Here is a 24,471-nt window from a genome sequence, read left to right on the forward strand (position 1 = left end):
TGAAGCTGGATTTTACTGTGCGGAACAGCAAAATCCACTTGTAAACAATTGTGAAAGTGGATTGAAAGTGCATTATTCTGCATGTGTAGAAGGGGCCTAAGATAAGGTGACCATCTTCGCAAACTGGGACAGGCGGCCGGGCGGCCATGCGCACGTGCACGCGCAGGAGCGCGCAGCTGCAGGAGCACACTGCCTTATGGGGCACTCCCGTTTTCCGCGCTGTCACAGGGCAGGAAACGGCAGCGCCCCAGAAGGCCGTGCGCTCCTGCAGCCGCGCGGGAGGCTGCCGCACTGCCTTGCGCCCCAGAAGGCAGTACGGCAGCCTTCCAAAACCTGGGACATTTGAAAAAACCTGCGGGATGCGGGACAAGTTGTTTCAAGGCGGGACTGTCCCGCCAAAAGCGGGACGTCTGGTCAGCCTAGCCTAAGATCCCTGCTCAGCCTGAAACCTTGTACCAGTCACTCAGCCTACCTCGCAGGGTTGTTCTTCTGAAGATAAAATAGAGAAAGGATGAGAACCATGCATGCTTCCCTGAGCTCCTTAGAGCAAGAGCGGAGTAGGAAAATATAGTAAATAAATACTGCATTAAAAGTTGCACTCCCCTAGCATACTTTATCTTTGATCCAAACTGGGTCTCCATGTGGCTTTTTTAAAGGAGAATTTTATTTATTTTACACATCCAAATAACACATACATAGAAAGATATAGAATAGATCCCGATCTAGTCCCTGCTACCCCTGGCCTATAATAATAATACTAAATGAAAAGAAAATAAATAAAACATCTACACAAACACCTACACATATATATGGTGACTTCCAGCTCAGGATCCACTAAGGATTCAAGCATAAATCTAACTCTGTGCTTATAATTAATATCTACATTTTTTCCCACTTTTACTCCTTAAGAAGTTGTCTTAATCCAATACGCTGTTTTCATTTAAGTCTCAAATCCTGCCGGTTTTTCTCTGTTTGTATACGTTTTCAATAAATAGTCCACAAAGGATTTCCAGTCTTTCAGAAATTGTCCGTATTCTTGTATCTTTTAACCACCGTCAGCCATGCCATCTCTGCAAACTATGTGACTTTTAAGACCCAGACTCCAAGTGGCTTTTATTGCCCTTTAAAAATCCAGGGAAAACCAGTTCAGCATCAAACCCACACTGGTTCTCAGGAAGAGGTCACAGTCTCTGGCTCTCGAGAACCTACCAGATTCTGAGTACAGTTAAAACCAGTCTGTTGTTTCACACCAAGAACTTAAATTGGTAGGTACAGATATAAGATGGGTGGGAGGGAAACACAAGGAATCAAGATAGATTTTTTTTCAGTGAGCGAAGATTAAGGATGTTAGAGTAAATAAACAGAGATAAGTAGATAACGAAAGGTTTGTCATTGTACCGGGGTTTAAATAATAGGTTGAGACAGTTAACCAAAGTAAATGAGGGTATTTGTGCTTAGATTTTTATAGACAGGTAGTGATATAAATGTTGTTGTTTTTTTAAAGGAAGGGACAAATAACAGGAAGAGCTGGAATAAGAGTAGATATAATTAGATTTTAGAAATGTTCTGTATTAGGCGAAGGCCAGGTTGGAGCCACTTAGTCTCTCTTTTCTATTCTCTATTCTGATCTTTGAATATTTAAATGTCACTTTATGGGTTATTAGATAATTTCGGCGGGTGGGAGGATTGACAACTATATATTCAAGCTTTGTATTTCTTTTGGTAGTGTGGCTGGTTCACCATCTGTGTAGTTACGTAGTATTAAATTTAAAAATATATCTATTATTTTAAAAGTCAACTTGTCATTTTACGTGTAAGAAAAAGGAGGGCAAAGAGACCTATTTTGTAAATAGACAGTTCATACGTCCATGTTGAATCTAAGGTTATTCGTGAGATTCACACTCTGAGAGCCAGGGATAAGGACTAAGAACTCAAGAGCGGGGATTGTGGTGGAGCAGCGTCAGGAGTTCAGCCATGTTGGTCTGCCCTAGAAGAGCAAGATGCCAGTAGCTCCATAAAACATCAACAAGATTCCCGGGTATAAACTTTCATGAGTCAAAGCTCTGTTGTATCTGACGAAGGGAGCTTTGACTTTCGAAAGCTGATTCCCTGAAAACCTTGTGCAAGGTATAATGGCTGAGGTATCAAACTAGGATTTTGGGAACCTGTGTTCAAATCCTCACTCTGCCATGGACACCTGCGGGGTGACCTCGGGCCAGTCACATATGCTCAGGCTTGACCCTGGCAAATATTTGGATGGGAGATATCCAAGGAATATCAGGGGCATGATGTGGAGGCAGGCAATGGCAAACCACCTCTGAACATCTCTTATCTTAAACATCCCATGAGGTCACCATTAAGTCAGTTGTGACTTGATAACAAAGCAAACTCAGAAGGTGCTACTAGACTCAAACACATCTCTCGAACTGGTGAAGAATTTTCTTGAAGTGACTGTTGTGGAATTTCCGGGCTTGTGGCCATGGTCTTTTGCTGGCATAGTTTTTGCTCCTGACATTTCACCTGCATCTGTGGCTGGCATCTTTAGAGGCATGTCATGGTAAGATGTGTTTCTCTCCATGACATGCCTCTGAAGATGGCAGCCACAGATGAGGGTGAAACAGCCACACGGCCCAGAAACTCCACAACAACCAGTGAATTTGACAATACAATTTATACAATTTTATTGAAATTGCTATGCTAATGTAGAATTATCTCTTCCTTTCCATAAAGCTTCCAACATATTCATTTTGCCTAAGTGATCTACCAGTCACGGAAAAATAGCTGAGACTGGAAGAACATGCTGGAAAAAAGGTAAATAGGTAGGCCGGATTGTATGTATGAGAGAATGATAAACCATACCTGGCCCAGAATTCTATATCCTGTCAACAGTTCTGTAGGATCTCAGACAGGGAAATCTCTTTCCAAAAAACCCCCTGCAGCCTAGAAGATCCTTTAAAACTGGAGATGCCATGGACGGATTCTGGATTTTGCATAGAAATGTGGAACTCTACCTGTCCCTGGAGGGTGTTCCTGTGCAGCACGTGGAGTATTTCACCCTGCTTTCCTCTCAGACTAATGTTATAGAACTTAGTTAAAATCCTGTTTATTTAATTCCCCCAATTAATAGACATGTCTCATCTCAGCTTGGTATCACTACAGGAATGGTTATTACAATATATTGTCGCTGGAGGGCAGCAGAGAAATGGACAAAAGCGTAAAGGGAAGATATAATCACTGATAATGCCTACCTTCGTAGAATACAATGTTTACCTTCTGCTGACTTGTATGTTGGAACGGACAGCAATAGCTTTCCCTTTGTTTCTCTTGCACAGACTAACCTTGAAGCTTGCTTTGCACCCAGCATCATCTTTTAGTCCAATTAAGGTCCTGCAAACAGTGCAATGGTATACCATGGTATCCCTCATTACTGTGAATGGATGTGAAAGTTGGATAGTGAAGAAAACTGGCATGCTTAAAATACATTGAGAAGATGTATTGAGGAAGTTTTACAGATATCGTGGACTGCCAAAAAATCAGCGCATTTGGATCTCCCTAGAAGCTACAGCGATAAACTGAGGCTATCGTACATTGGTCCCGTCATGAGCGGACAAGACTCACGGAAAAAGACAATAAGCTAGGAAAAGTTGAAGGCATCAGGAAAATAGGAAGACCAACATGAGATGAACTCCATATTTGAAGTCACAGCCCTCAGTTTACAAGACCACAGCAAGGCACACCAGGGGTGTCTGACTCTGGCCCTCTAGATCAGTGGTTCTCACCTTTCCCAATGCCACGACCCTTTAATACAGTTCCTCATGTTGTGGTGACCCCCAACCCTAACATTTATCCATTTTACAGATGGAGAACACTGATGCAGAGAGTCTTAGGCGACCCCTGTGAAAGGGTCGTTCGACCCCCAAAGGGGTCCCGACCCCCAGGTTAAGAACCACTGCTCTAGATGTTCATGTACTACAATTCCCATCAGCCCCTGCCAGCATGGCCAATTGGCCATCATGGTCTATGAACATTTGGAGGGCCAGAGTTGGCCACCCCTGGTTTAAACAACAGGACGTTTTGGAGACCATTAATTCATAGGGTTACTATAAGTTGGAAAAAACTTTCTTCAAAACCAAACAGCCCAACCATATTGGCAAAGTGGGCCAATCACATGGGCAGCTTTGTGTATTTCAGAAGTTTTGTAGCGGAGACTTGAATCCTGAATTCTTCCCTTTCTTTTGTGCAATTATGGCAACACAATGCAGGGTCCTATAGATTCTGGGTAGGACTTTTCAACTTCTGTTGACAGATTCAGAACCAACCTTTTGATTCCGAAAGCCAAGCTCCATCATCCCACCCTGCCTGGCAAGGAGACGGCAGAGAAAGTGCCCTCTCTTCGTAAGGCTGCTATATTAAACAAAACAACGAAAGTTCAGCTTACAAAGGAGTGTATTTTTAATGTGCACCATACAACAGGAGGAAAATCAGACTTTCAAGCCTCCTAGAAAAGTTCACGTCTGCCTCGCATAGCAGCAACTAGGAGGCCCACAACTTCCCAACTGCCTCCCCCCACCCCCCCCGGGCCCATATGGCTCCCCATTCAAAATTCAGATCCATATTGTGTTGTTTTTTTTCAGAAGACACGGAGTACATCAAGAAGGTGGAGAACACAAACATACTCTTGGAACAAATGATAGGGTTCCATTAACATCAAAGGTATTCTGGGGCCGGAGATTTCACCTGCTAGTTCGGAACCTGCAGCAGGCCATCCAGACCATGACATGATTCATTGCAAGACCCAACCGTGGGTGCCTTGGGAGGAGAGAGCTCAGCTTTCAAAGTCCAACATTTGCAAACCAAGTACCACACGTGCAGTACCCCATTCATTGCCATTCCCTACCTGCTCAGCATTGGCACATTGCTGCAAACAACCACTTTCCACCTAGGGAACTGACAGTCCAGTTAGTTCTGGGGAAAGCTGCTCTTGTCACATCCGTAGCAGTCTTAATAATTAAATCCCACGTTTGTCCACCAGCAGAGGAATCGGTTATCAGCTCCAACTGGAAACGGCCCATTCAAAACCCAGAGATTGTATCAAAGTGGGGGCACGGATGCTGCTTGCCACACCTTGGTTGTAGAGTGGCAAGCTCCAGTTTGGGTAATTCCTGGAGGGTTTGGGTAGTGATTGGGAAGCTCAGAGCTTGGAGAAGAAAGGGCGCTCTGCAGGGATATGGTGCATGCAGTCCGCCATTTCCTCTAGGCAACTTCTATAGCAGGGGTATCAAACACGTAACCTGAGAGGCCAGGTGCAGCCCCTTGAGAGGGCTTATCATGCCTGTGAGTCAGCCCAGGCAACTTCCCTCCCCACTCCGGATCTGGCCTGAAGCCCACTGGAGACTCACCAGCTGAGGCAGCCATCCTGCCCCCCGCCCCGGTGCTAATCTGGGCTGGCGAGCCTTCTGGGGGCTCATCAGCTAACGAAGTCACATTTATGTCAGATTCAGCCCTCGTAACAAGTGAGTTTGATGCCCCTGCTCCACAGTATGCAAATCAGTTGTAATTCTGGGAGACCTCCAGCTCCAGCCAGATGTGGCTACCCTACTTGGTTGGTACGCCGCCCCCCCGCCGGCAATAGTTTAAAGGTGTTAATGCAGGAGGGCTACACAAAGTACAAACCCATGAATGGAGCCTGCTGGTGCAGCAAGATTGCAGGACAAGATGGACGAGCAACCTGGCGAAACAAAACAAATCCGGTGCCTTTCCAGCAATAGCCCCCCTAACTATGGTAGGAAATGGTGCCGGAGTTCCCTACCACTGAGTGGCACAGAGCTGCCTGTGGGAGCTCCCCCTGCTGGAAGCCACCCAATCTGCACTGTGAGAGCTCCCCCTGCTGGCAGCCACCCAATCTGCACCAATATGGCATCTGCGCGGCTTACAGCGACGTTGCTTCCCAGCATTCTAATGCAGCCCACCCAGATGGCTTCCTGCTTCAGAAATCATCAGTACATTTCAGCAAATGCAACTTTCCGTGGGCTCTCAATAAATACATCATATATACATATAAACAGTTTGTGTCACGGGGCAGGCTAAGCCTCCCAAGAAACCAGGTGGTGTCTGATCGTCTATTAGGGTACACATCATTCTTCATAACTGTGTCCAGAAGGTTCATGATCTACGGAGCTATACGTTTCAATTTCAGCATGCATACATTGAACACGGGGCCCGACAGGCCAGGCCCACTGGATTGGAAAGACTCCATTCTTAGTTTTGGCTGAGCTCAAGCGTTACGTACTCTATGTGAGTCAATCTGTTCTAACTGCAGGGAAATGACAACTTCCAGTTAAAGAGGCACTGTTCTTCGCAGGCGCCGCTGCAAACTGCGGCAGAGGGTCCCCAGCCAAAGGTTCACGTAAGCTGTTGCCCTTTCGTTCTCCGAACCGCTGCATCTTCCGTCTCTCGAACCGTCTCCAGGTCTTCGCCATTTTCACACGAGCAGGAGCTCCGGAGGATACTCGCCATAGCAGTATTTCGCAATAGGGTTGCGGTAAGTGTTTTCGTGCTGCACACTCTGAATGGGAGGAGGGGGGGAGACATTACTTAGTAAAGATCGGGCACACACAAAAAACTACCAGAGACCAGAATATGGGCTCCTCCTTGTTTGGCAGAGAGAGTGTAGGCAATAAAAGGACAGAGCACTTAACACCACCACAGGAGGCAGATAGAAGAGAAGAGTCTGGATTTATACCCCGCTTTTCTCAACTGTAAAGAGTCTCAAAGTGGCTTAAAATTACCTTCCCTGACCCCCCACCCCCCACAACAGACACCTTCTAAGGTAGGTGGGGCTGGGTGAGTTCTGAGAGAACTGAGACTAACCCAGGGTCACCCAGCAGGAATGTAGGGGCAGGGAGCAAATTTGGTTCACCAGAGAAGATTCCGCCGCTCGAGTGGAGGAGCGGGGAATCAAACCTGGTTCTTCAGATTACAGAGTCCACCTGCTCTTAACCACTACACCACGCTTAACCACTCACGTCCAGGAGGCTGAGCAAACCCTCTCATCCTGAGATACAGCCCCGCCCTTGGACTCAGAAGATGAAGAGTTTGGATTTATTGTAAGGAGACTCAAGGTCTTTTCCCTTCCTCTCCCCACAACAGACACCTTGTGAGGTAGGTGGGGCTGAGAAAGTACTGAAGAACTGTGACTAGCCCAAGGCCACCCAGCAGGAATGTAGGAGTGTGGAAACACATCTGTTTCACCAGAGAAGCCTCAGCCACTCAGGTGGAGGAGTGGGGGATCAAACCCAGTTCTCCAGATTATAATCCACCTGCTCTTAACCAGGATATCATGCTGGCTCTCAGACTTGGACCCAGAGCCCTCCACCCCAGAACCCACTGCAGCACTCGAGGTCTCTCCCCGGATGACCCCTCAAGCCTCACAAAGGCCTGAACCACCTCCACCTAAACTATTCATTGCCAAAAAGCAGTTATGGCACCTTTAAGAACAGGAAGGGGCTTGAATCCCCATGTCCTTGAAGGACTATTTAAGGCCTTTGGTGGAGCAACATCTGAGTTCTGGTCCTGTTGTTCCATGCTCCATGACACGGCTCCTGGACCTCCGCCTGGAGCAGAACAAAAAAAGCTAACCTCTGTTTGTCCCTTAGTGGGGAATGGGACTGGGCAAGTTGGTCTGCCACAAGCCACTGGCCAGTACGGCCAATCACACATCACTTCGCATTGTGCTCCTAGAACCGTGGTGGCGAACCTTTGGCACTCCAGATGTTATGGTCTACAATTCCCATCAGCCCCTGCTGATGAATTGGCCATGCTGATGAATTGGCCATGCTGACAGGGGCTGATGGGAATTGTAGTCCATAACATCTGGAGTGCCAAAGGTTCGCCACCACTGTCCTAGAATCATAGAGTTGGAAGAGATCCCAAGGGCCATCAATGCAGTTCCTGCATTGCAGGGGATTAGACTTGATGGCTCTTGGGGTCTCTTCCAACTCTATGATTCTAGGAGCACAATACAAAGCGATGTATGTATGCTGTTATACTGTAGTCATTTGAAACTGGATTGGGTTCATCCACACCAGAAAATCTACTTGTAAACGACAGCTACATTGCAACAATAGAACAGTATCCACTAGTGGGTGCGTATGGTCGTGGAAAATGATTGAAGCCTTAATTAAATTATATTCAGGTGTTTGAAGCAGACACTCAAAAACTGGGGCCTCAAGGGCAGATGACTTCCCTTGTCCTCTCCCCCCTTCCACAACTGACCTGCGACGAGGTCCTGCACTTGGCCAAGCACAATTCAAAGTGGTCTTCCACTGCCATGAAGAGGTTCCGGAAGGCTACGGCGGCTCGGTTCAGGAAACGCTCCAAGAGACGTTGCTAGAGAGATTAGGAAGAGCAGCACACTTGTAAGTGGGCAGGGAAGCAACGCTGTTGGGGTTGGGCTGCTGCTAAGTATTTCGAGATTTCCAGCTAGCTCAGGGGCAGATCGCACACTTTGGGGCAACACAAAACGAGAAAAGATGGCAAATTCTGTGGATGCTGACTGCAACCTTCAGGCTGGTCTCAGAATAGAAACCATGGACGATGAAGAAGAAGAGGAGCTTGGATTTATACCCCACCTTTCTCTCCTGTAAGGAGACTCCAGGTGGCTTACAAGCTCCTTTCCCTTCCTCTCCCCACAACAGACACCTTGTGAGGTAGGTGGGGCTGAGAGAGTTCCAAGAGAACTGAGACGAGTCCAAGGTCAACCAGAAGGCTTCATATGGAAAAGCGGGGAAACACATCTGGTTCACCAGATAAGCCTCCGTCACTCAGGTGGAGGAGTGGGGAATCAAACCCAGTTCTCCAGATTAGAACCCACCTGCTCTTAACCACTACACCCCGCTGAAAAGAAATGAAACGTGGGAAGGGAAAATGCAAGGTGCTGCAGGATTTATTTGCAATTGTGTGTTCGCAACTTGATGGTTTTAGCATCAAGCGGTTACCAGCAGGTCTTTCATTTCACGTTAGACTACTTCAAACAAAAATAGTTTCGCCCCCAGAATGTTACATATATATGAGAAAGTCATCAAGTGATGAACACAAGGCGTTGAATGATAAATGGGGGAGGAACAGGAGCCCAGTGGTAGAGTCGGTTCTTTGCGCGCAAAAGGTCTAAGGTTCAAATCTGAGGACAGATTTTAAATATCCTCTTTGCACCGAGTGCAATGGCTTCATCCAATTAAGGAAAGTTAATTAATCATTTGAGCTTCAATCAATTAATGAAATCTCCATAATTTGCATATGAATGAAGCCACTGTTTTTTGAAACAATGGCTTTTTTATTCCTTGCAGATAAAGCACAAATGTTTTGCCACGGGCACCATGTTTGGAGAGCAACCGACCCACTTAAGTTTCCTGCCACAGTGGGGACAGTTTGTTTAGACATGTAGACCCTATTTTTTACAACACTGTGCTCACCTCTTCTATGTTCACAACAACCCTGTAGTTTAATCAAAAAGAGAGACTGACCAGCCCAAGGTCATTCAGCAAGTTTCCATGGCAGGGTGATTTAGACTAACCACTACATCACACCTTGTATTTTATCATCACAGCTAACATCTTATTGGAAGCACCTGAAATTGTATTTCAGAGTGAAGCTCAAGGAATTGTTCGGACTGACTTCGTCCTTTTTTTTTTCCTGCAGCAAAAATTTGCACTGTCAAGGTTTCGAAAGGGATGTCAAAATGCTTTAAGCAATGACATCTGGCAGCAATGGAAACTGCTGCCCGCAAAATTATGCTAAATCAAGAACATCTAAGTCCGAAGTTGGAAATTTGCCCGAACGTCCTTTTTTGTTATCTGGAGCACATATGGATGGACATATGATTTGCAAACACAGTGATAGACATGGGGGAAAGACCCTTTGGTTGGTTAGAATTAAGCAGGGCAGATGAAGGTTTCTGAAATGCATTGTCAACATCAGGATGCAGGAGAATACCACACTAGGGACATGGGGACACCCATGTCCCTGGGCGCACACCTTTTGGTCACATGGGGGCCCCAGCCACATGCCACCAAGCCCACCCCCCCGGCAGGCTGGCTTTTGAAAGAATGGAGGCTGGGGACAGGGCTTCCCCTGGCCTGTGCGGAGGTTGGGGGTGGGGCTCAGGGCAGGGCCCCTGAGTCCCACCCCCAGCCTCTGTGGCTTCAAAAGCCGGCTTTCAAAAGTCCGCCCACATGGAAGCCGCAGGGGTGGGAGTCAGGGGCGTGACCCCACCCACCATGCCCCACTTCTGGCCGGAACAGAGGTTGGGGACATGGCCCTAAACCCGTGGTGGCGAACCTTTGGCACTCCAGATGTTATGAACTACATCCCTTGAACATGGCCAATTGGCCATGGTGGCAGGGGCTGATGGGAATTGTAGTCCATAACATCTGGAGTGCCAAAGGTTCACCACCACTGCCCTAAACTGAACCCCACCCCCATGCGTTTAAAAGCCGGCCAGCATGGAGGCCAGGGGCAGGGCTTGAAGATGGAGCCACGCTCCGAGCCACGCCCACTAGTGCGTGGGTGGGGAGGTCGCCCAGAGAAGGAGTTGTCTCTGGGCACCACTTCCCCCGATATGACTCTGGGGTTGTGTTTATGAAGATGCTGGAAGGTACATTAAATCTACTGTCAATACAAGGATCCTGTTCCTAATTTTCATTAAATGGATCAATGCTTTTAATTGGGTCTACATGCAGCCCTGCAGACTTCATGCAACTCTGAAAAGGCCCTTGGCCAGGGGCTCCAACTCTTTCCTGCACAACTGCCCCCAGATCTTTAACAGACAACCAAGCAGTGCTGGGCGGCACCAGCTTCCTACCTTGTTAGGTTGCAGGCAGCAGGAAACACATGCCTCGTACACGCTGCAGCAGCCATTGGGCAGGCAAGTCTCGCAGCTGTACAGCTTTGTGCTGGGGGCGTCGACGTTGCAACAGCCGTTCACCAGCACATGCCTCCTTTCACAGAGGTAGCCTGCAAATAGAAACAGGTTAAGCGGAAAGGGTAGAGCTCAGAACACTAGAATTAAGGTCCAAAGCAGATGCTACTGCACCACCTAGCACAATTCAGGTCAATGTTTCCCCAACTCAGCTGTGATATTTGCATAGCCAAGCATGATGTTGAGGAAGTAAAATTCCCCAGTGTACCAGGGCGCAACCTGGCTCAGTACCAGAGCACACAAAAAGGAGCTCCCTACATGGGCATAATTGCTCTGAGCCAAGCTGAGACCTAGCAGGCTTGGCTGTGTAGGCATCATAGTTGCAGTCACGTCTGCCGTGCAAACATCACAGTTAGGGGAGGCGTAAAGGATGACACAGTTGAACTCCTTGAGAATAACTTTCTACTAGGTTGGAGAAAATGAAATTCTTTCCGTGTAATTAACTCCCCCTCAGCAAAATAATGCGTTTGGAACTTTGCACACAGTTCTGGTCATACCAAATCAGTGGTTCTCAACCTTCCTAATGCTGCGACCCTTTAACACAGTTCCTCATGTTGTGTGACCCCCAACTAAAAAATTGGTATATATAAAATATAAAAAGACCGTTTTCCGATGGTCTTAAGCGACCCCTGTGAAAAGGTCATTCGACACCCCCCCCCAAAGGGGTCACGACTCCCAGGTTGAGAACCACTATACTAAACAGTATAAAGATTTAGTTTTCATCTTATAAAGAAAGACTTTTCCACCCAGACTGTGCATATAACACACCAGATCTTGGAAGTCCTAATCCACGAGGGGAACATGCTCTGCACATACCGTGTTTCCCCCCCAAAAAATTTATTTATTGTTCCACTTATATACCGCCCTCCCCCGGAGGGCTCAGGGTCTTATATGAATTTGCAGGCAGGGTCTTATATGAATTTTTGCTCCAAAAGATGTGTTAGGGCTTGTTTTCAGGGGATGTCCTATTTTTTCCCCATGATTTTGCGTGGCCCATGTGACCAGATCAGCTGCACCGGGGAATCTGTAACCTGGCCTTATTTTTGGAGTAGGGCTTATATTTCAAAAATCCCCAAAAAATCATGCTAGGGCTTATTTTTGGGGTAGGACTTGTTTGTATTCAGGGAGGCATCTGTCTTCACTGTTACTTTCCTGAGCCCAATACAAATGAAACCCTGCAAACTGCATGCAAAGACACACACAGTTTGGTCCTATGCCTGTTAACCCGGAAGAAAAAGCCAAGTACAACAGGAAAAGCATCCCTAGCAATGCAGTCTCGGTGATACTACAGGGCAGCCTTGACAAGGGACCACCCAGGTGGTTTCTAGTAGCAACCTCGAAAAAGAGACTCACTCACCCAGGTCGTCTGTAATGAGGAGCTTCCCTTGGATGGAATTTCTGCACTGGTTACTCAGCTGGCTGCTGTTCCCAGAATGGAACTGTACTTTCCAAGCAATAGGGTGGTCCTCATTCTGTACCTGGAGGAGACTCCGATCTCGGACCGCTCGGTCTTCCTGAAACAGAGCAGAGCAATGAGGGCTGGAAATAAAATCCCTGCTCTCCTGACGTCACAACAGCTCACTTTCGTTCCAAACAACCGGACAGCCCTGATTTGAATCTCAGAAAAGCCACTCACACTTAGCCTTTGCGTGAATGGGGATAATGATTTTGGCCTAGTTGACAGAGCTGCCCTAAGTATTAGAACAAGATAATACATGTAACACTATTTGAACACTCAAAAACACTGTAGAAATGTTAAAGGAGAGCTGCTCAGAAGGTTTTGGCAGAAGAGCAAGGCGTAACCTTTTATATTTATTTATATTTTACACTTCTATCCCACACACACACTCATTAAAAACTAGTTAATAACAAGATGGCATTTTTTGCGGCAAAATAGTATATAGATACATAACACTGAAAAGGATCTTATGAATAGCCACTGGTCATGTACCAATCAAAATGAATTCTGATTACACATGGATGTAAAGGTGAGCTGTATGAATGTTACATCTTCATGTAATATTTCATTTCAGCTCAGCTATGCAAAGGCCAAAAGATCTCCACATCTGCTTTAAGTAAAACTTAGTTCTGTTATTTCTGAACGATGCCTATTGACCATATTTGCATAATTTCTCTTATTTTGCATAACAAAGCCACCATATTTTTGGGGGGGGGGAGGGAAGTTTAGCTATCTACGGGGAGAACCAAAGAATTACATTCCTAACCGCTGGTAATTTCATCCAGCCAGTTGATCATCAACCTTATTCTAGCAGTCGAAATACAGCCAGATGAATTTCTCTTATGGGTAGAAAGGTCTTTGTTAAAACCTTCTTTCAAGTACTTACGAGAGCTGGTCCACTGAAATCAAAGGGTTGTGCTTCCAATTAAATGTGTGCAGGATTGGGCGGCTCATGAGATTTTATTGGGATTTACATTAGCGTTTTAGTGATCATTACCAACGCCCTCTGTGTTAGTGGTGACTCTCTCATCCGTTGCTGCATATTATTTTACAGCTTGGTATGATGCACTGATCAGGGGCATACCGCACAGGGGGACATATGGGGTCAAATGTCCCCGGGCTGCGGCCATTTAGTCACAAGGGGTGCCGAAAATTATCCCCCACTCCCCTCCTCCTTTCCCCCGGGTCGATACACTGACAGCAAAAAAACATTGTTTGGTCATGGTGGGGCAGGGCAGCCGCCTCAGGTGGTGGGGGTGGGGGGAGACGGTGAGCACAGGGCTACATTTTCCCTAGATATGCTTCTGACACTGATTACAGGCAGGGGTCCCCAACCTGCCCATGGGTGCTAGGGGGCCCACTGAGTGCTAGAGGGTCCACGGGTGCTAGGGGGCCCACTGAGAATTTTCCTGGTGCTGACCAAGTGTTTAAGAAAGTGCATGGGGCTGCCAGCCGCTGGAGATTTGATTGGCTGTGCAGATTTTTGAAAATGTCGCTCTGGTAGCAACTGCCAGCTGCCAGCAACTGAACATAAGATGCACTAGATTTTTGAGGCTGGAGCTCCACATCCCATGGCAGTGCCAGAATTTCAAAGGTGCCCAGAGGCTCTAAAAGGTTGGGGAACTCAGGGTTACAGCATCACTGGGGAGGCCTGGGCTTATATGCTCAAGCAGCTACGTCAGTGACTGTGTGATCCTGGCCCACTTATGCTCTTCCCACCAAACCTACAGCACAGGGCTGTCGAAAAAAAAAGTCCAGATAACTCCACCCATTTGTACCATGTTGGCAGAATGGGATACAAATGCACAAAATCTTATTGTTCTGTTGTTGCATCTATAATTTTTATTATAACCTGCCTCGACAATTTTTCCTGAAATATGAGATATACATTTATTGGTAAATAAAATGTTTTCAAGACTGTAGGTCAGCCATTCAAAAAATCAACAACCCATGGCATACACTTAACCAATACGTCTGTCATCCTTTTATCACATGACTATGTACATTTCAGCAACGATGAATTGTCAGAATAAGAAATGTACATGTTGAGATAAAACATTTGTAAGTTACAAAGTCCTTCCTGGCTTCTACTACCTGACTCAAATAAAGACAGAGATAATTAATTTATTCTCTTATCGGGATTGTGGCATGATCCGAATTGCAGTAAAGGCGGGGGAGGGATTTTCACGGTCATATCTAATAGGCATGGGGAAAGTCTCTGCTTGGATCAAAACAAAGACACAGCAAGGCCAACCAATGGCTACAATTTAGTTGACAACCCCTGAAGTTTGCAGAAAAACCCAAGTTGCTAAGGGTGAAGGGAACCCCCCAAAATATTATAAGTGATACCTGTGCATGCAGATATTCCAGGAGGGGGTGAGCAGTATTTATTGCATCTACTGGCAAGGGCCCAACATTAAGGCAACACTGCTAGCCACCAGCACTAGGAGTGGGGAAAAGCAATGGGGGAAACAGAACAGAGGGATTGGGAAAGGATGGGATTTCCCCTCACCCACGGTTCTTCTCTCCGCCATCCTAGAACCAATACTAGAACCAGGGGGCATACATTGAAAATGCTGGGGGGAAGAATTAGGACTAATAAAAGGAAACACTTCTTCACGCAACGTGTGATTGGTGTTTGGAATATGCTGCCACAGGAGGTGGTGATGGCCACTAACCTGGATAGCTTTTAAAAGGGCTTGGACAGATTTATGGAGGAGAAGTCAATCTATGGCTACCAATCTTGATCCTCCTTGATCTCAGATTGCAAATGCCTTAGCAGACCAGGTGCTCAGGAGCAGCAGCAGCAGCAGGCCATTGCTTTCACCTCCTGCATGTGAGCTCCCAAAGGCACCTGGTGGGCCACTGCGAGTAGCAGAATGCTGGACTAGATGGACTCTGGTCTGATCCAGCAGGCTAGTTCTTATGTTCTTATCCCTTCCTCACAACAACCTTGCAAAGTCGCTTAGGATGAGCAACTGTGACGGGACCAAGGTTACCATGACGGAGAAGGGATTTGAACTTGGGTCTCTCAGATCACAGTGTGCCACTCTAGCCCCTACCCCATGCTACCACAACAGCTACGTAATCCTGAAAGAGCCAGAAGGAAGAATGGACAGGGAGCAGAGCTTCCATCACCTCCTGCGCCTTTCTCATGGTTCCCTACCGATTTACACACGGTTTCCTACCTATTTACACCTAGTAGTAGTAATGATCTTTGGATCTCAACAGTGACCGGAACTGAAACCGGGATTAATTTTGGGATGGGGAGAGCCAAGCCAAGGGAGCCACTGACCTGCTTGAAGGTGCTGCTAAGGAAGTAGACGAGCGAGACCCCGAAGACGACCCCCAGCACCCAGCGCTTGCGCAGTAGCCTCCGCCACACCAGCGCTAGCAGTTGCACCATGGGTGATGCTTGCCCAGCTTTTGCTCGATGCCACGGGAGAAGTGGGGGGCTCCTGGCCCGGTTGCTTTCGGCTGCCCCGCGCCCCCTTGGGCCCCGCTAGCCCATCTGGGAGCCCGATGGAGGACGGGCAATGCCCACCCCATCCCCGGCCGGGCCTGGAGAGGCAATCTGGGTGGGCAACGCTCTCATGCCAGGCTTGGCTCGGTGCAAGGAGGAGAGGGGGACAGGAATGCAACGCGGTTCAGCGAGGAAACGCAGCGGGCTTTTGGTGCATGGGAAGAATTGGTCGTGGATCGACTACTTGCAAATAATGCAAGCGAGTCTTGCAGCAGCAAACCCCCCCCGCCTGGCTCGGGCGCATTCAGAGGGCGGCAGATGCCAACTCCTTCCCTTGGCCTCCTTTCCAGCCGCCCCCGAAGTATCAGCAACCTCCCAGCCCCGGCCAGCCCCAGTCCGTTTCCTGCAAGGCCCGGGGGAGCGCGAGGGCTGTTTCTGTCCGGTGAGGAGCCATCGGCAGGAAGAGCAAAAGAGAGGAGGAGGAGTCGGAAATCATGTGAAGCAGGGGGAAGGAAGCCCGCCCGAGGGGAGGGGCTGATGCAAAAAATGGCTGTTGCTGCAGCAGTGTCGGGGACCCCAATAAAAAGGGCAGGGTGAGTTCGGGGGAGGGTCGCCGGCCTTGGAAGCTGGGGGCGTTTGCAGTTGGGGAAATACCCAGTCGGGTCTCTCTGCCCGGGGTGGGCGGCTTGCACATGATAATTTGTACCCCTTCAATTGCCCTAATTTGCTCTCCAGTGTGTGGGAAGGGGTGCACTACTGTACACGTGTATGGAATGTAATTCCTTTAGATGTTTAGATTTCTTGCTTTTTGTTTTCCTTGTTTTGTTATTATGTTTGTACTCTGCCTGTTCCCAGCCAAGGCTTTGATGTGCCAACATCTAGCTGGCTGCATGCAGGGAATTATCGTATGTGGAGCAGCCTTGAAAAGTTCCCTCCCTCCCCAGCAGAGAACAGTCACTAGAAAGGACAATAATGCTAGGAAAAATTGACATGATAATTTGGTCCCCTTCCTCCCGGCCCAGCAATTGCCCTGCATAACCTTATGTGCCCTGCAATGTTGGGGAAGGGTGTATTATTGTACATGTGTGTAGAATGTAATTTATGTAGATATTTATACCCTGCTTGGCTTTCCAAAGGAGGGAAAATTAGATATTTAGCTATTTATACCCTGCTTTGCTTTCTAAAGGATGCTTGGAACTGTTTATAGTTCTGTTCTCCTTTTCTTTTTTATTTCATTGTCTTTGTTCCCATCCAAGGCTGCTAGCTGTCTGCATACAGGGAATTACAGTATGTGGAGCAGCCTTGAAAATTGCCCTCTCTCTCCTGCAGGCAAGAGTCACTAGAAAAGACAATAATGCTAGGAAAAATTGAAGGCAGCGGAAAAGAGGACGGTCCAGCATAAGGTCGATTGCCTGTGTAAAGGAAGCCATGGTCCTCAGTTTGCAAGATCTGAGCTGGTGTTGGGTGACTTAACTTAATATTTGGCAGAGTAGCAGAAGAAGGGACCATCAGACAGTTGCTGGTTTTATAAATGAGTTTACTTTCTATTAGGAAGGGTTTACATGGAAGAAAACAAAGAACAGCTTTCTATGCTAAAAGTAATTTGGTTACATAGCTCAGCACCATGTGGTCCTATATGGTGCCTACCTAGCAAGGCAAAAGTATTCCTTGTGTGTTCACCTCGTGTGATCACATCATCAATGCGGCCTTGTGTATGTGAGACAAAGAAACATACTTTACTGTATAACTTCTGTCTACGTGACTAGTCTCACATAGGCAGTGCTGGGGTTAGCTGACCAATAACTTAACCATAGGTGTCAAACTCACGGCCCTCCAGATGTTATGGACTACAGCTCCCATCATCACCTGCTAGCATCATGCAGGCAGGGGATGATGGAAACTGTAGTCCATAACATCTGGAGGGCCGTGAGTTTGACACCTGTGATTTAATCAATGAACTGGTCATAAAACTCTGACCTCAGTAGCTCATTAGCATGCACATAGTTAACACCTTCATGTCTGAATTGTGACAGACACTCCTCTGTAAAGTACTCAACAACAAAACTCCTTCTCAAGAAAAATGATGCTACCAAGTAAATTTTCTACCGAAAATTCTCCAGAATTTTATTCTGGAGAAGTCTACTCAGTAAAGATGTCGCCCATCCATTCCTCTTCCCGAGGGACAATACTTGATGCTGCTCAGTCCCTCCTGTATCATTTTCCTCATTGCAGCAATCTTGATTTCAGTGGGTTTACTTCTTTGCTTGATGCCCTCACTCTTTATCAGGGTGATGCAGGCCTGATTGTCCTCGAACAGGGTGATTGGCTTAGGTTTTTGCAGTACAAATGTGACCCCCTTCATTTTAGTATTTCTAGTATTTGTGTGTTATGTGAGTGTAATGTTAAGCTATTGGACAGTTCCCATGTCGTCAGGCTCACAAGACCTTTTCAAAAAGTAAGACACAGTATCTTATGCCGTTCCGCACCACTTTGGCCGAGCTCTTCTTCACTGTATCACTCAGGCCAACCTGAATACTTCTCATGTGCTGTTTAGCCAAACCAGGACAGTTCTGAGAGACCTGTTTTGGTTTCTGATAGGTTTCTCCTGTTCTTTTGTTCTGTAGGCCTTGTACACTTTTCTAGGAGTGGATCGCCTTGAGGACAAGCGGTTTGGTCTCCAAGGGCTTCCTTAAAAACTTGAAGATTTTGTGTCTTCCCTAAACCCCAAATAACCATCAGCTTCAATGAGGATCCCAAACCAAAAGAAAGTCTGATTCTCTCCTACCCTTCCTAGACACCTCTTTCTGCTGGATCCTGCTAATGCATTAGCTGCGAAGCTTTGAAGAGTGACTGCTTTTATTTGCATCTGGTGACCTGTGATACTGTTCTGGGCCAATCTTCCCCGGTCCCCTTGGTGCTCCATGCCATCGAGTGAATGGGTGTCGCTTCTTACGCCTTGCCACTAGTGACGCTGGGCACTGTTGAGCGGCCACGTTAATGTTGAGTGTGTTGTGTTTCAGAGTGTTAAGGAAGATGCAGAGACGACACAGCAGCATCACTGATAGCCTCCCTCCTGAAAGGTGAGTCTGTTTCATGGTTCCGGTTCCTGTGCACGAAAAAAATGTCAGAACATGTGTCTAGATGAGCAAAATCTAAATGACAGCTGGACCGTCTTTCTAGCAGGTACCGTGTGCAGATTAGGACTGAGTGCACAGCTTGTACCGTGTGCAAAACCTGATAAGGTGAGGGCACCTGATTGGTACCACTTTTGTATATAGTTAGCACAGACAGCAGAGTGATGTGTGACTGAAAACACCTGTGGTCTGGCGAAGCACTTTGTCAGTAGATAGCAATAAATAGAACTGCACTGGTGACTGTGTGTCTGTCAGTTCTTGTCTACATTGTGTCCTGCAAGGTGGTCTACTCCGAGTAAATCCGCTGCTTCAACAAAACATGCCAGAGAAATGACAGTTTGGGTTTCCAAAGCTGATTCCGAATTCTTGACAGTGAGGGGTGATTGCTGGACCCACAAAGAGCAATCATGCCCCCCCTATCTCCTCTTTTCCATATCAGCAGAGTTTAAAGTGGAGCTACTGTGGTAAGATGAGAAGGTTTAGTAGTCTTCTTGCACTCACTGCAGCCTCCTACCACACTTGGAAAAGAATACTCTCCACACAAGATGTTCTTTCCATATGAAGGTTTTGCTTTAGCAGTTGCAAGGTTACACAAGTCTATGCTATATAAGACTATAAAGCTATACAGAACTCTTCAGCTATAACAAAGTTCAACACACACAGAACTCTATCTCTATCACTATCTCAGCTTAGCATATACAATACATTGCTTATACATCCAACTGGATACTTTTCCCCACCCCGGCATCAGCCTCTCATTGGTCTAGAGCCGTGGTGGCGAACCTTTGGCACTCCAGATGTTATGGACTACAATTCCCATCAGTCCCTGCCAGCATGGCCAATGGCATGCTGGCAGGGACTGATGGGAATTGTAGTCCATAACATCTGGAGTGCCAAAGGTTCGCCACCACTAGTCTAGAGTTACATTTGAACTCACCAATCATGTTAAAAGTCAACTGCTCCATCGCCCCTAGACTGACTGTCTCCGGCCTTTGGGTTTGCAAACTTCTGCTGACTAGAAATGACCTTTTAGTGAACCTTTACTCTCTTTTTTATATATCATGACATACCAGTCTAAGCATCCCAAGTCCCTCAGCCTTTTCGCACAGGGCTTGGTCTCCAGGGCCCTGATCATCCCTGTCGGTCTCCTCTGCATCACCCCTTAATTTCGGAGTATAAAGCCAGATGCTAAGTCATCTTGTTGCTGGCCGGAGCCATGTTTGTGTGCACATTTGCTCATTTAGCCTTTGGGAGTTGCTATTAAAACCTTTTGTGAAGAGCCTTCATGGTGGAGGTTGGTTCCCAGCGAGACTTTGCCTGGTTGGGGACATAGCTGCAGACTCAAGCTTGGAGCCAAGAACGAGGTCCGGCGAGGATGCTGGATTCTATGGGGAGGGACCAGACTCCGTCTCCCTTAATGCACACCGGTTCTAAGTTTGGAGAGTTCTAGGGGCCCAAGCTCAGGAGAGACTGTAGCTCTGCAGCATCTGTTTGTGGCCTCGGACTGTTGCTGGCATTTTGTCTTTGTGTGTGGTATTTTTAGGACCGGTTTTAAATGACGACACACCTCAAGGCTGAGAGCTGATTTCTGTTGGGTGTGGGTGGAGGAATATGTTTCTAGTCTCTCTGTTGGTAAATGTCTATTTTAGCATACGGTCCACAGAGTCCTTTGGTTCCCGCTGCCTTGCCCATTTACTCTAGGGAGAGGCTGAGCAGCCCAGTTAGGTTTTCCTAGCAGGGAGGGAGGCATGAAGTCTAACTGTTCTAGCTCAATATTTTCAGCTCTGACTGGCACCTGTTGTATAGGATCTCAGGCAGGTTTTGTTCCGACCGTGCTCTTGAGATCCTGAGACTGGAAGTGCCAGATGGAATCCTTCTGTGGTTAGGAAGGTGGGCCATGTGCTAGATCTCAAACCTTGAAGCAACAAACGGACTCTGTAGAGTTGATCAGAAGCATTTATTGATTGGCATTGAAGTACCAGCTGGATAAAGCCAGTCCTGGGGAACCTGGCTATTGCTACCCGTTTTATCCCAATGTTAACCCCCCCCCCCCCCCCCCGCTTCCCAAGGAATGTGAGAAAGAGTTAGCTTGGAGCTGAGGCGCCCCAGGATCAGCAATTAGATAGAAATAAAGTCACCTGGCAACCTACCCCCACAGGACAGCAGAAACAACCCTGTGTCCCATGAGACTAAAGTGTCAGAGGAAAACTGGTTAGGCTTTTCGCTGATTATGCTTACTGGACAGAAACTATAAGTAGCCCCATACGTGACCAAGTCAGATGATGCTGAATGTATGCTTTTAACACTGAATGTATTCTTTCAAAAATATATATTGGGAATGTGCTGATTTGCAACAAGTCAAGATTGTGAGCCTGCATGGACAGCTGGCCAGGATTGGCCAGAAGTGGTCAGAAGGGTCTGTGCAGAAACACCTTAAAATGAGCTGTACTGCGATACAATCTTCAGAGAGTTGATACCACGGTATTGCTCTCTCCATGTCTGCAGACATATTATTAAACCTAGCTTGCTATTAGCCAACTTGGTCTGGAGTTTTCAGTGGGTAAAAACTTTCATAACATTATCTACCCAGCATGTGAAACCATAAAACAAAGATCAAGGAAAGAATGCCCCAGAATAGCAGTGATAACATAAAGCAGGCTGGTTACATATATCTAACATACAGCAGGCTGGTTACATATATCTTGCAGCAAGATAGTTATATACCAGGGGTAGGGAACCTGCGGCTCGAGAGCCGCATGCGGCTCTTCTGCCCTTGCACTGTGGCTCCAAAAGCGGGCCCCCTGGCCCCATCCTTGCCCGCCCCTGTAGGCCAGCAGGGGCGGTGCGCACTAACCGCCCACGGCTCGGCCAGCTGTGCCACGGTTTTCTTCCTCTCGCCTCACGCCTGCTGGAGCCCGGGGGGTGGGAAAGTTTTCTCCGGCGGCCGGGCGAGGGCTGAGCTGCTTCAAGCTTCATCCCTGCTTCTGGAGGCAGCAGAGCGGCAGTATGGGCGCATCCATCACCGCTTTCTCAGAATGAGCGGAGTAAAAGGTTAAAAAAACCCCTATATAGAGAGTGTTATCTTTATTTTAAATGTCAAAAATTATTTGCGGCTCCAAGTGTTTTCTTTTCCCATGGAAAATGAGTCCAAATGGCTCTTTGAGTGTTAAAGGTTCCCTACCCCTGTTATATACTATATCTTGTGGCAGTTAGAAGAAGAAGAAGAAGAAGAGTTTGGATTTATATCCCCCCTTTCTCTCCTGCAGGAGACTCAAAGGGGCTTACAATCTCCTTGCCCTTCCCCCCTCACAACAAACACCCTGTGAGGTAGGTGGGGCTGAGAGAGCTCTTGAGAAGCTGTGACTATCTAAGGTCACCCGGCTGGCGTGTGTGGGAGTGTACAGGGTAATCTGAATTCCCCAGATAAGCCTCCACAGCTCAGGTGGCAGAGCGAAGAATCAAACCTGGTTCCTCCAGATTAGATACACAAGCTCTTAACCTCCTACGCCACTGCTGCTCCTTTCACAGTTACACTGGTGTATGAATGTATCTCAATCACCAGGTGCTATCCCCCCTGACATCATGCACTATGCCTGATTACCGGTGTGCGATGAGGCTTCAAGTCCTGCTAATCATTGGTTTGTTTCTCTCTCTCTCTCTTTGGTATTCAATAGAAACCGGAGTCAGACCATCAGCTCCGAGGCTAGCGTCGACGAAGGTGGCGTCTTTGAAAGTCTCAAGACCGAACCTCCTTCTCAGCAGCTCTTTTCAGGATTGGGGGGCATCCCGTCAGGCACCATCACAGCCACCCCTTTCCAGTCCAGTTTGGTCCTCGGGTCCTCGGTAGGTGGTGGGGAGGTGTTCATTCAGATGCCTGCCCCGCGAGAAGAGGGGACCAGCCGCACGGAAGGAGTGCCTTACCACCACCGGCAGCAGCCCCACCATTACCACCACAACCACCAGCGGGGATCTTCCTTTCTGCACATGGCTGGAAGTGACCGTCATGGACATGCCGAGGAAGGCCCCGAGGACCAGCCTGGAACTCCAGCCCCTGCGCTTTCCGAGCTGAAGGCAGTGATCTCCTGGCTACAGAAGGGGCTCCCTTTCATCATTATTCTCTTGGCTAAAGTTTGTTTCCAGCATAAGCTGGGTAAGTTCCTTAAATTAAGAACCTAAGGATTGGCTTTGTGGGTTTTCCAGGCTGTGTGGCCATGGTCTGGTGGTTTTAGCTCTTAATACTTTGCCCACATCTGTGGCTGGCATCTTCAGAGGCATGCCATGGTAAGATCCATGAAGATACCAGCCATAGGTGAAAAGTTACAAGAAGAAGAACTGGTTTTTATACCTAGCTTTTCTCTACCTTTTAGGAGTCTCAAAGTGGCTTACAATCACTGTCCCCTCTCCTCAACAAACACCTTGCGAGGTAGGTGAGGCTGGGAGAGTTCGGAAAGAACTGTGACTAGCCCAAGATCACCCAGCAGGCTTCATGCGGAGGAGCGGGAAAACAAATCCAGCTCACCAGATAAGCGTCTGGCACTCGTGGAAGAGTGGTGAATCAAACCCAGTTTTCCTGATTAGAGTCCACTGCTCTTAACCATGACACCACGCTGGCTAAAACCACCAGATCACAGCCACTCAGCCCAGAAAATCCACAATGGCCAGTTGATTCCAACGATGAAAAGGTTTGGCAGTACAACCTAAGGATTGTGTTGCTGGATCAGAACAATGATCTATCCCCTTTTCTCTCCCTGTGATTGGCCAACTGTCCCAGTGATGATTGTGCTCAAAGACTGATGTTTACATCTACATGACCTTCTTGATGCATTAAGCTGTGCTCTCATTTGGCTTATCTGGCAGTGGATGCGCTCATGAAGGATTTGCATATTAAATCACTTCAGTTCAGACTGCAGAGGACTGAGTCATGCGTCCTTGTCAGCACAGGGCTGCTGCTTGCAAATAGTCAGTCTGTTCTGAGTTTGTTTATTTATTACATTTGTACGCCACCCTTCTCCTTATGGGCTCAAAATGGCTCCACTCCGGGGAGTTCTACCCATCTGTTGCTCATTGTGGAACTTCCAGCGTTTGTTTGTTTTGTGTGTGTGTTATTTTATTGATCCCTTTATGATGTCTCCATCCTAAAACAGCAGTGGCGTAGTGGTTAAGAGCAGGTGTACTCTACAACCTAGATTGATTTAGGTCTCTTTTCTCTCCCCTACATTTGCAGGTATTTCTTTGTGTATCGGCATGGCCAGCACATTTGCATATGCAAACTCAACTCTGCGTGAACAAGTCTCCTTGAAGGTGAGCAGGGCTGGGGGGTGGGGACACTTATTTCAAATGGGGAGCTCCAGCGGAGCCTTGAAGTAAGATCTCTAGGCTGTTGGACATCGTCCAGCCCAAGAGGTCACAAGGGGTTCCGCTCCTGAAATGAAACTTAAAG

At 47.4% G+C, this 24,471-nt stretch overlaps 2 protein-coding genes across 4 annotated transcripts in view; one reads left to right on the plus strand and one right to left on the minus strand.

Moving 5' to 3' along the window:
• Positions 1 to 4,428: 4,428 nt before the first annotated feature.
• On the minus strand, positions 4,429 to 15,942 carry SPRING1 (SREBF pathway regulator in golgi 1). Its single transcript, XM_048514305.1, has 5 exons — positions 15,730 to 15,942; positions 12,333 to 12,489; positions 10,859 to 11,010; positions 8,275 to 8,388; positions 4,429 to 6,565 (listed from the first exon to the last, which is right to left on the minus strand). Exons 1-5 carry the CDS (start codon positions 15,838 to 15,840, stop codon positions 6,482 to 6,484), a joined length of 618 nt encoding a protein of 205 aa, XP_048370262.1. The 5' UTR covers positions 15,841 to 15,942; the 3' UTR covers positions 4,429 to 6,481.
• RNFT2 (ring finger protein, transmembrane 2) overlaps positions 15,844 to 24,471 on the plus strand; it is a 31,545-nt gene continuing 22,917 nt past the window's right edge. For 2 of the 3 annotated variants that reach the window (XM_048514302.1, XM_048514303.1), the window contains exons 1-4: positions 15,844 to 16,490; positions 18,918 to 18,977; positions 22,706 to 23,181; positions 24,256 to 24,332. In XM_048514302.1, coding sequence (XP_048370259.1) covers positions 15,868 to 16,490; positions 18,918 to 18,977; positions 22,706 to 23,181; positions 24,256 to 24,332 — 1,236 coding nt within the window. In that variant the 5' untranslated portion in view covers positions 15,844 to 15,867. Of the gene's footprint in view, positions 16,491 to 18,521; positions 18,978 to 22,705; positions 23,182 to 24,255; positions 24,333 to 24,471 lie in introns of all 3 variants that reach the window. The other variant, XM_048514304.1, reaches the window with a different exon arrangement.

This window comes from Sphaerodactylus townsendi, linkage group LG13 (assembly GCF_021028975.2).
Source record: "Sphaerodactylus townsendi isolate TG3544 linkage group LG13, MPM_Stown_v2.3, whole genome shotgun sequence".
In the NCBI taxonomy this organism is placed as follows: domain Eukaryota; kingdom Metazoa; phylum Chordata; class Lepidosauria; order Squamata; family Sphaerodactylidae; genus Sphaerodactylus; species Sphaerodactylus townsendi.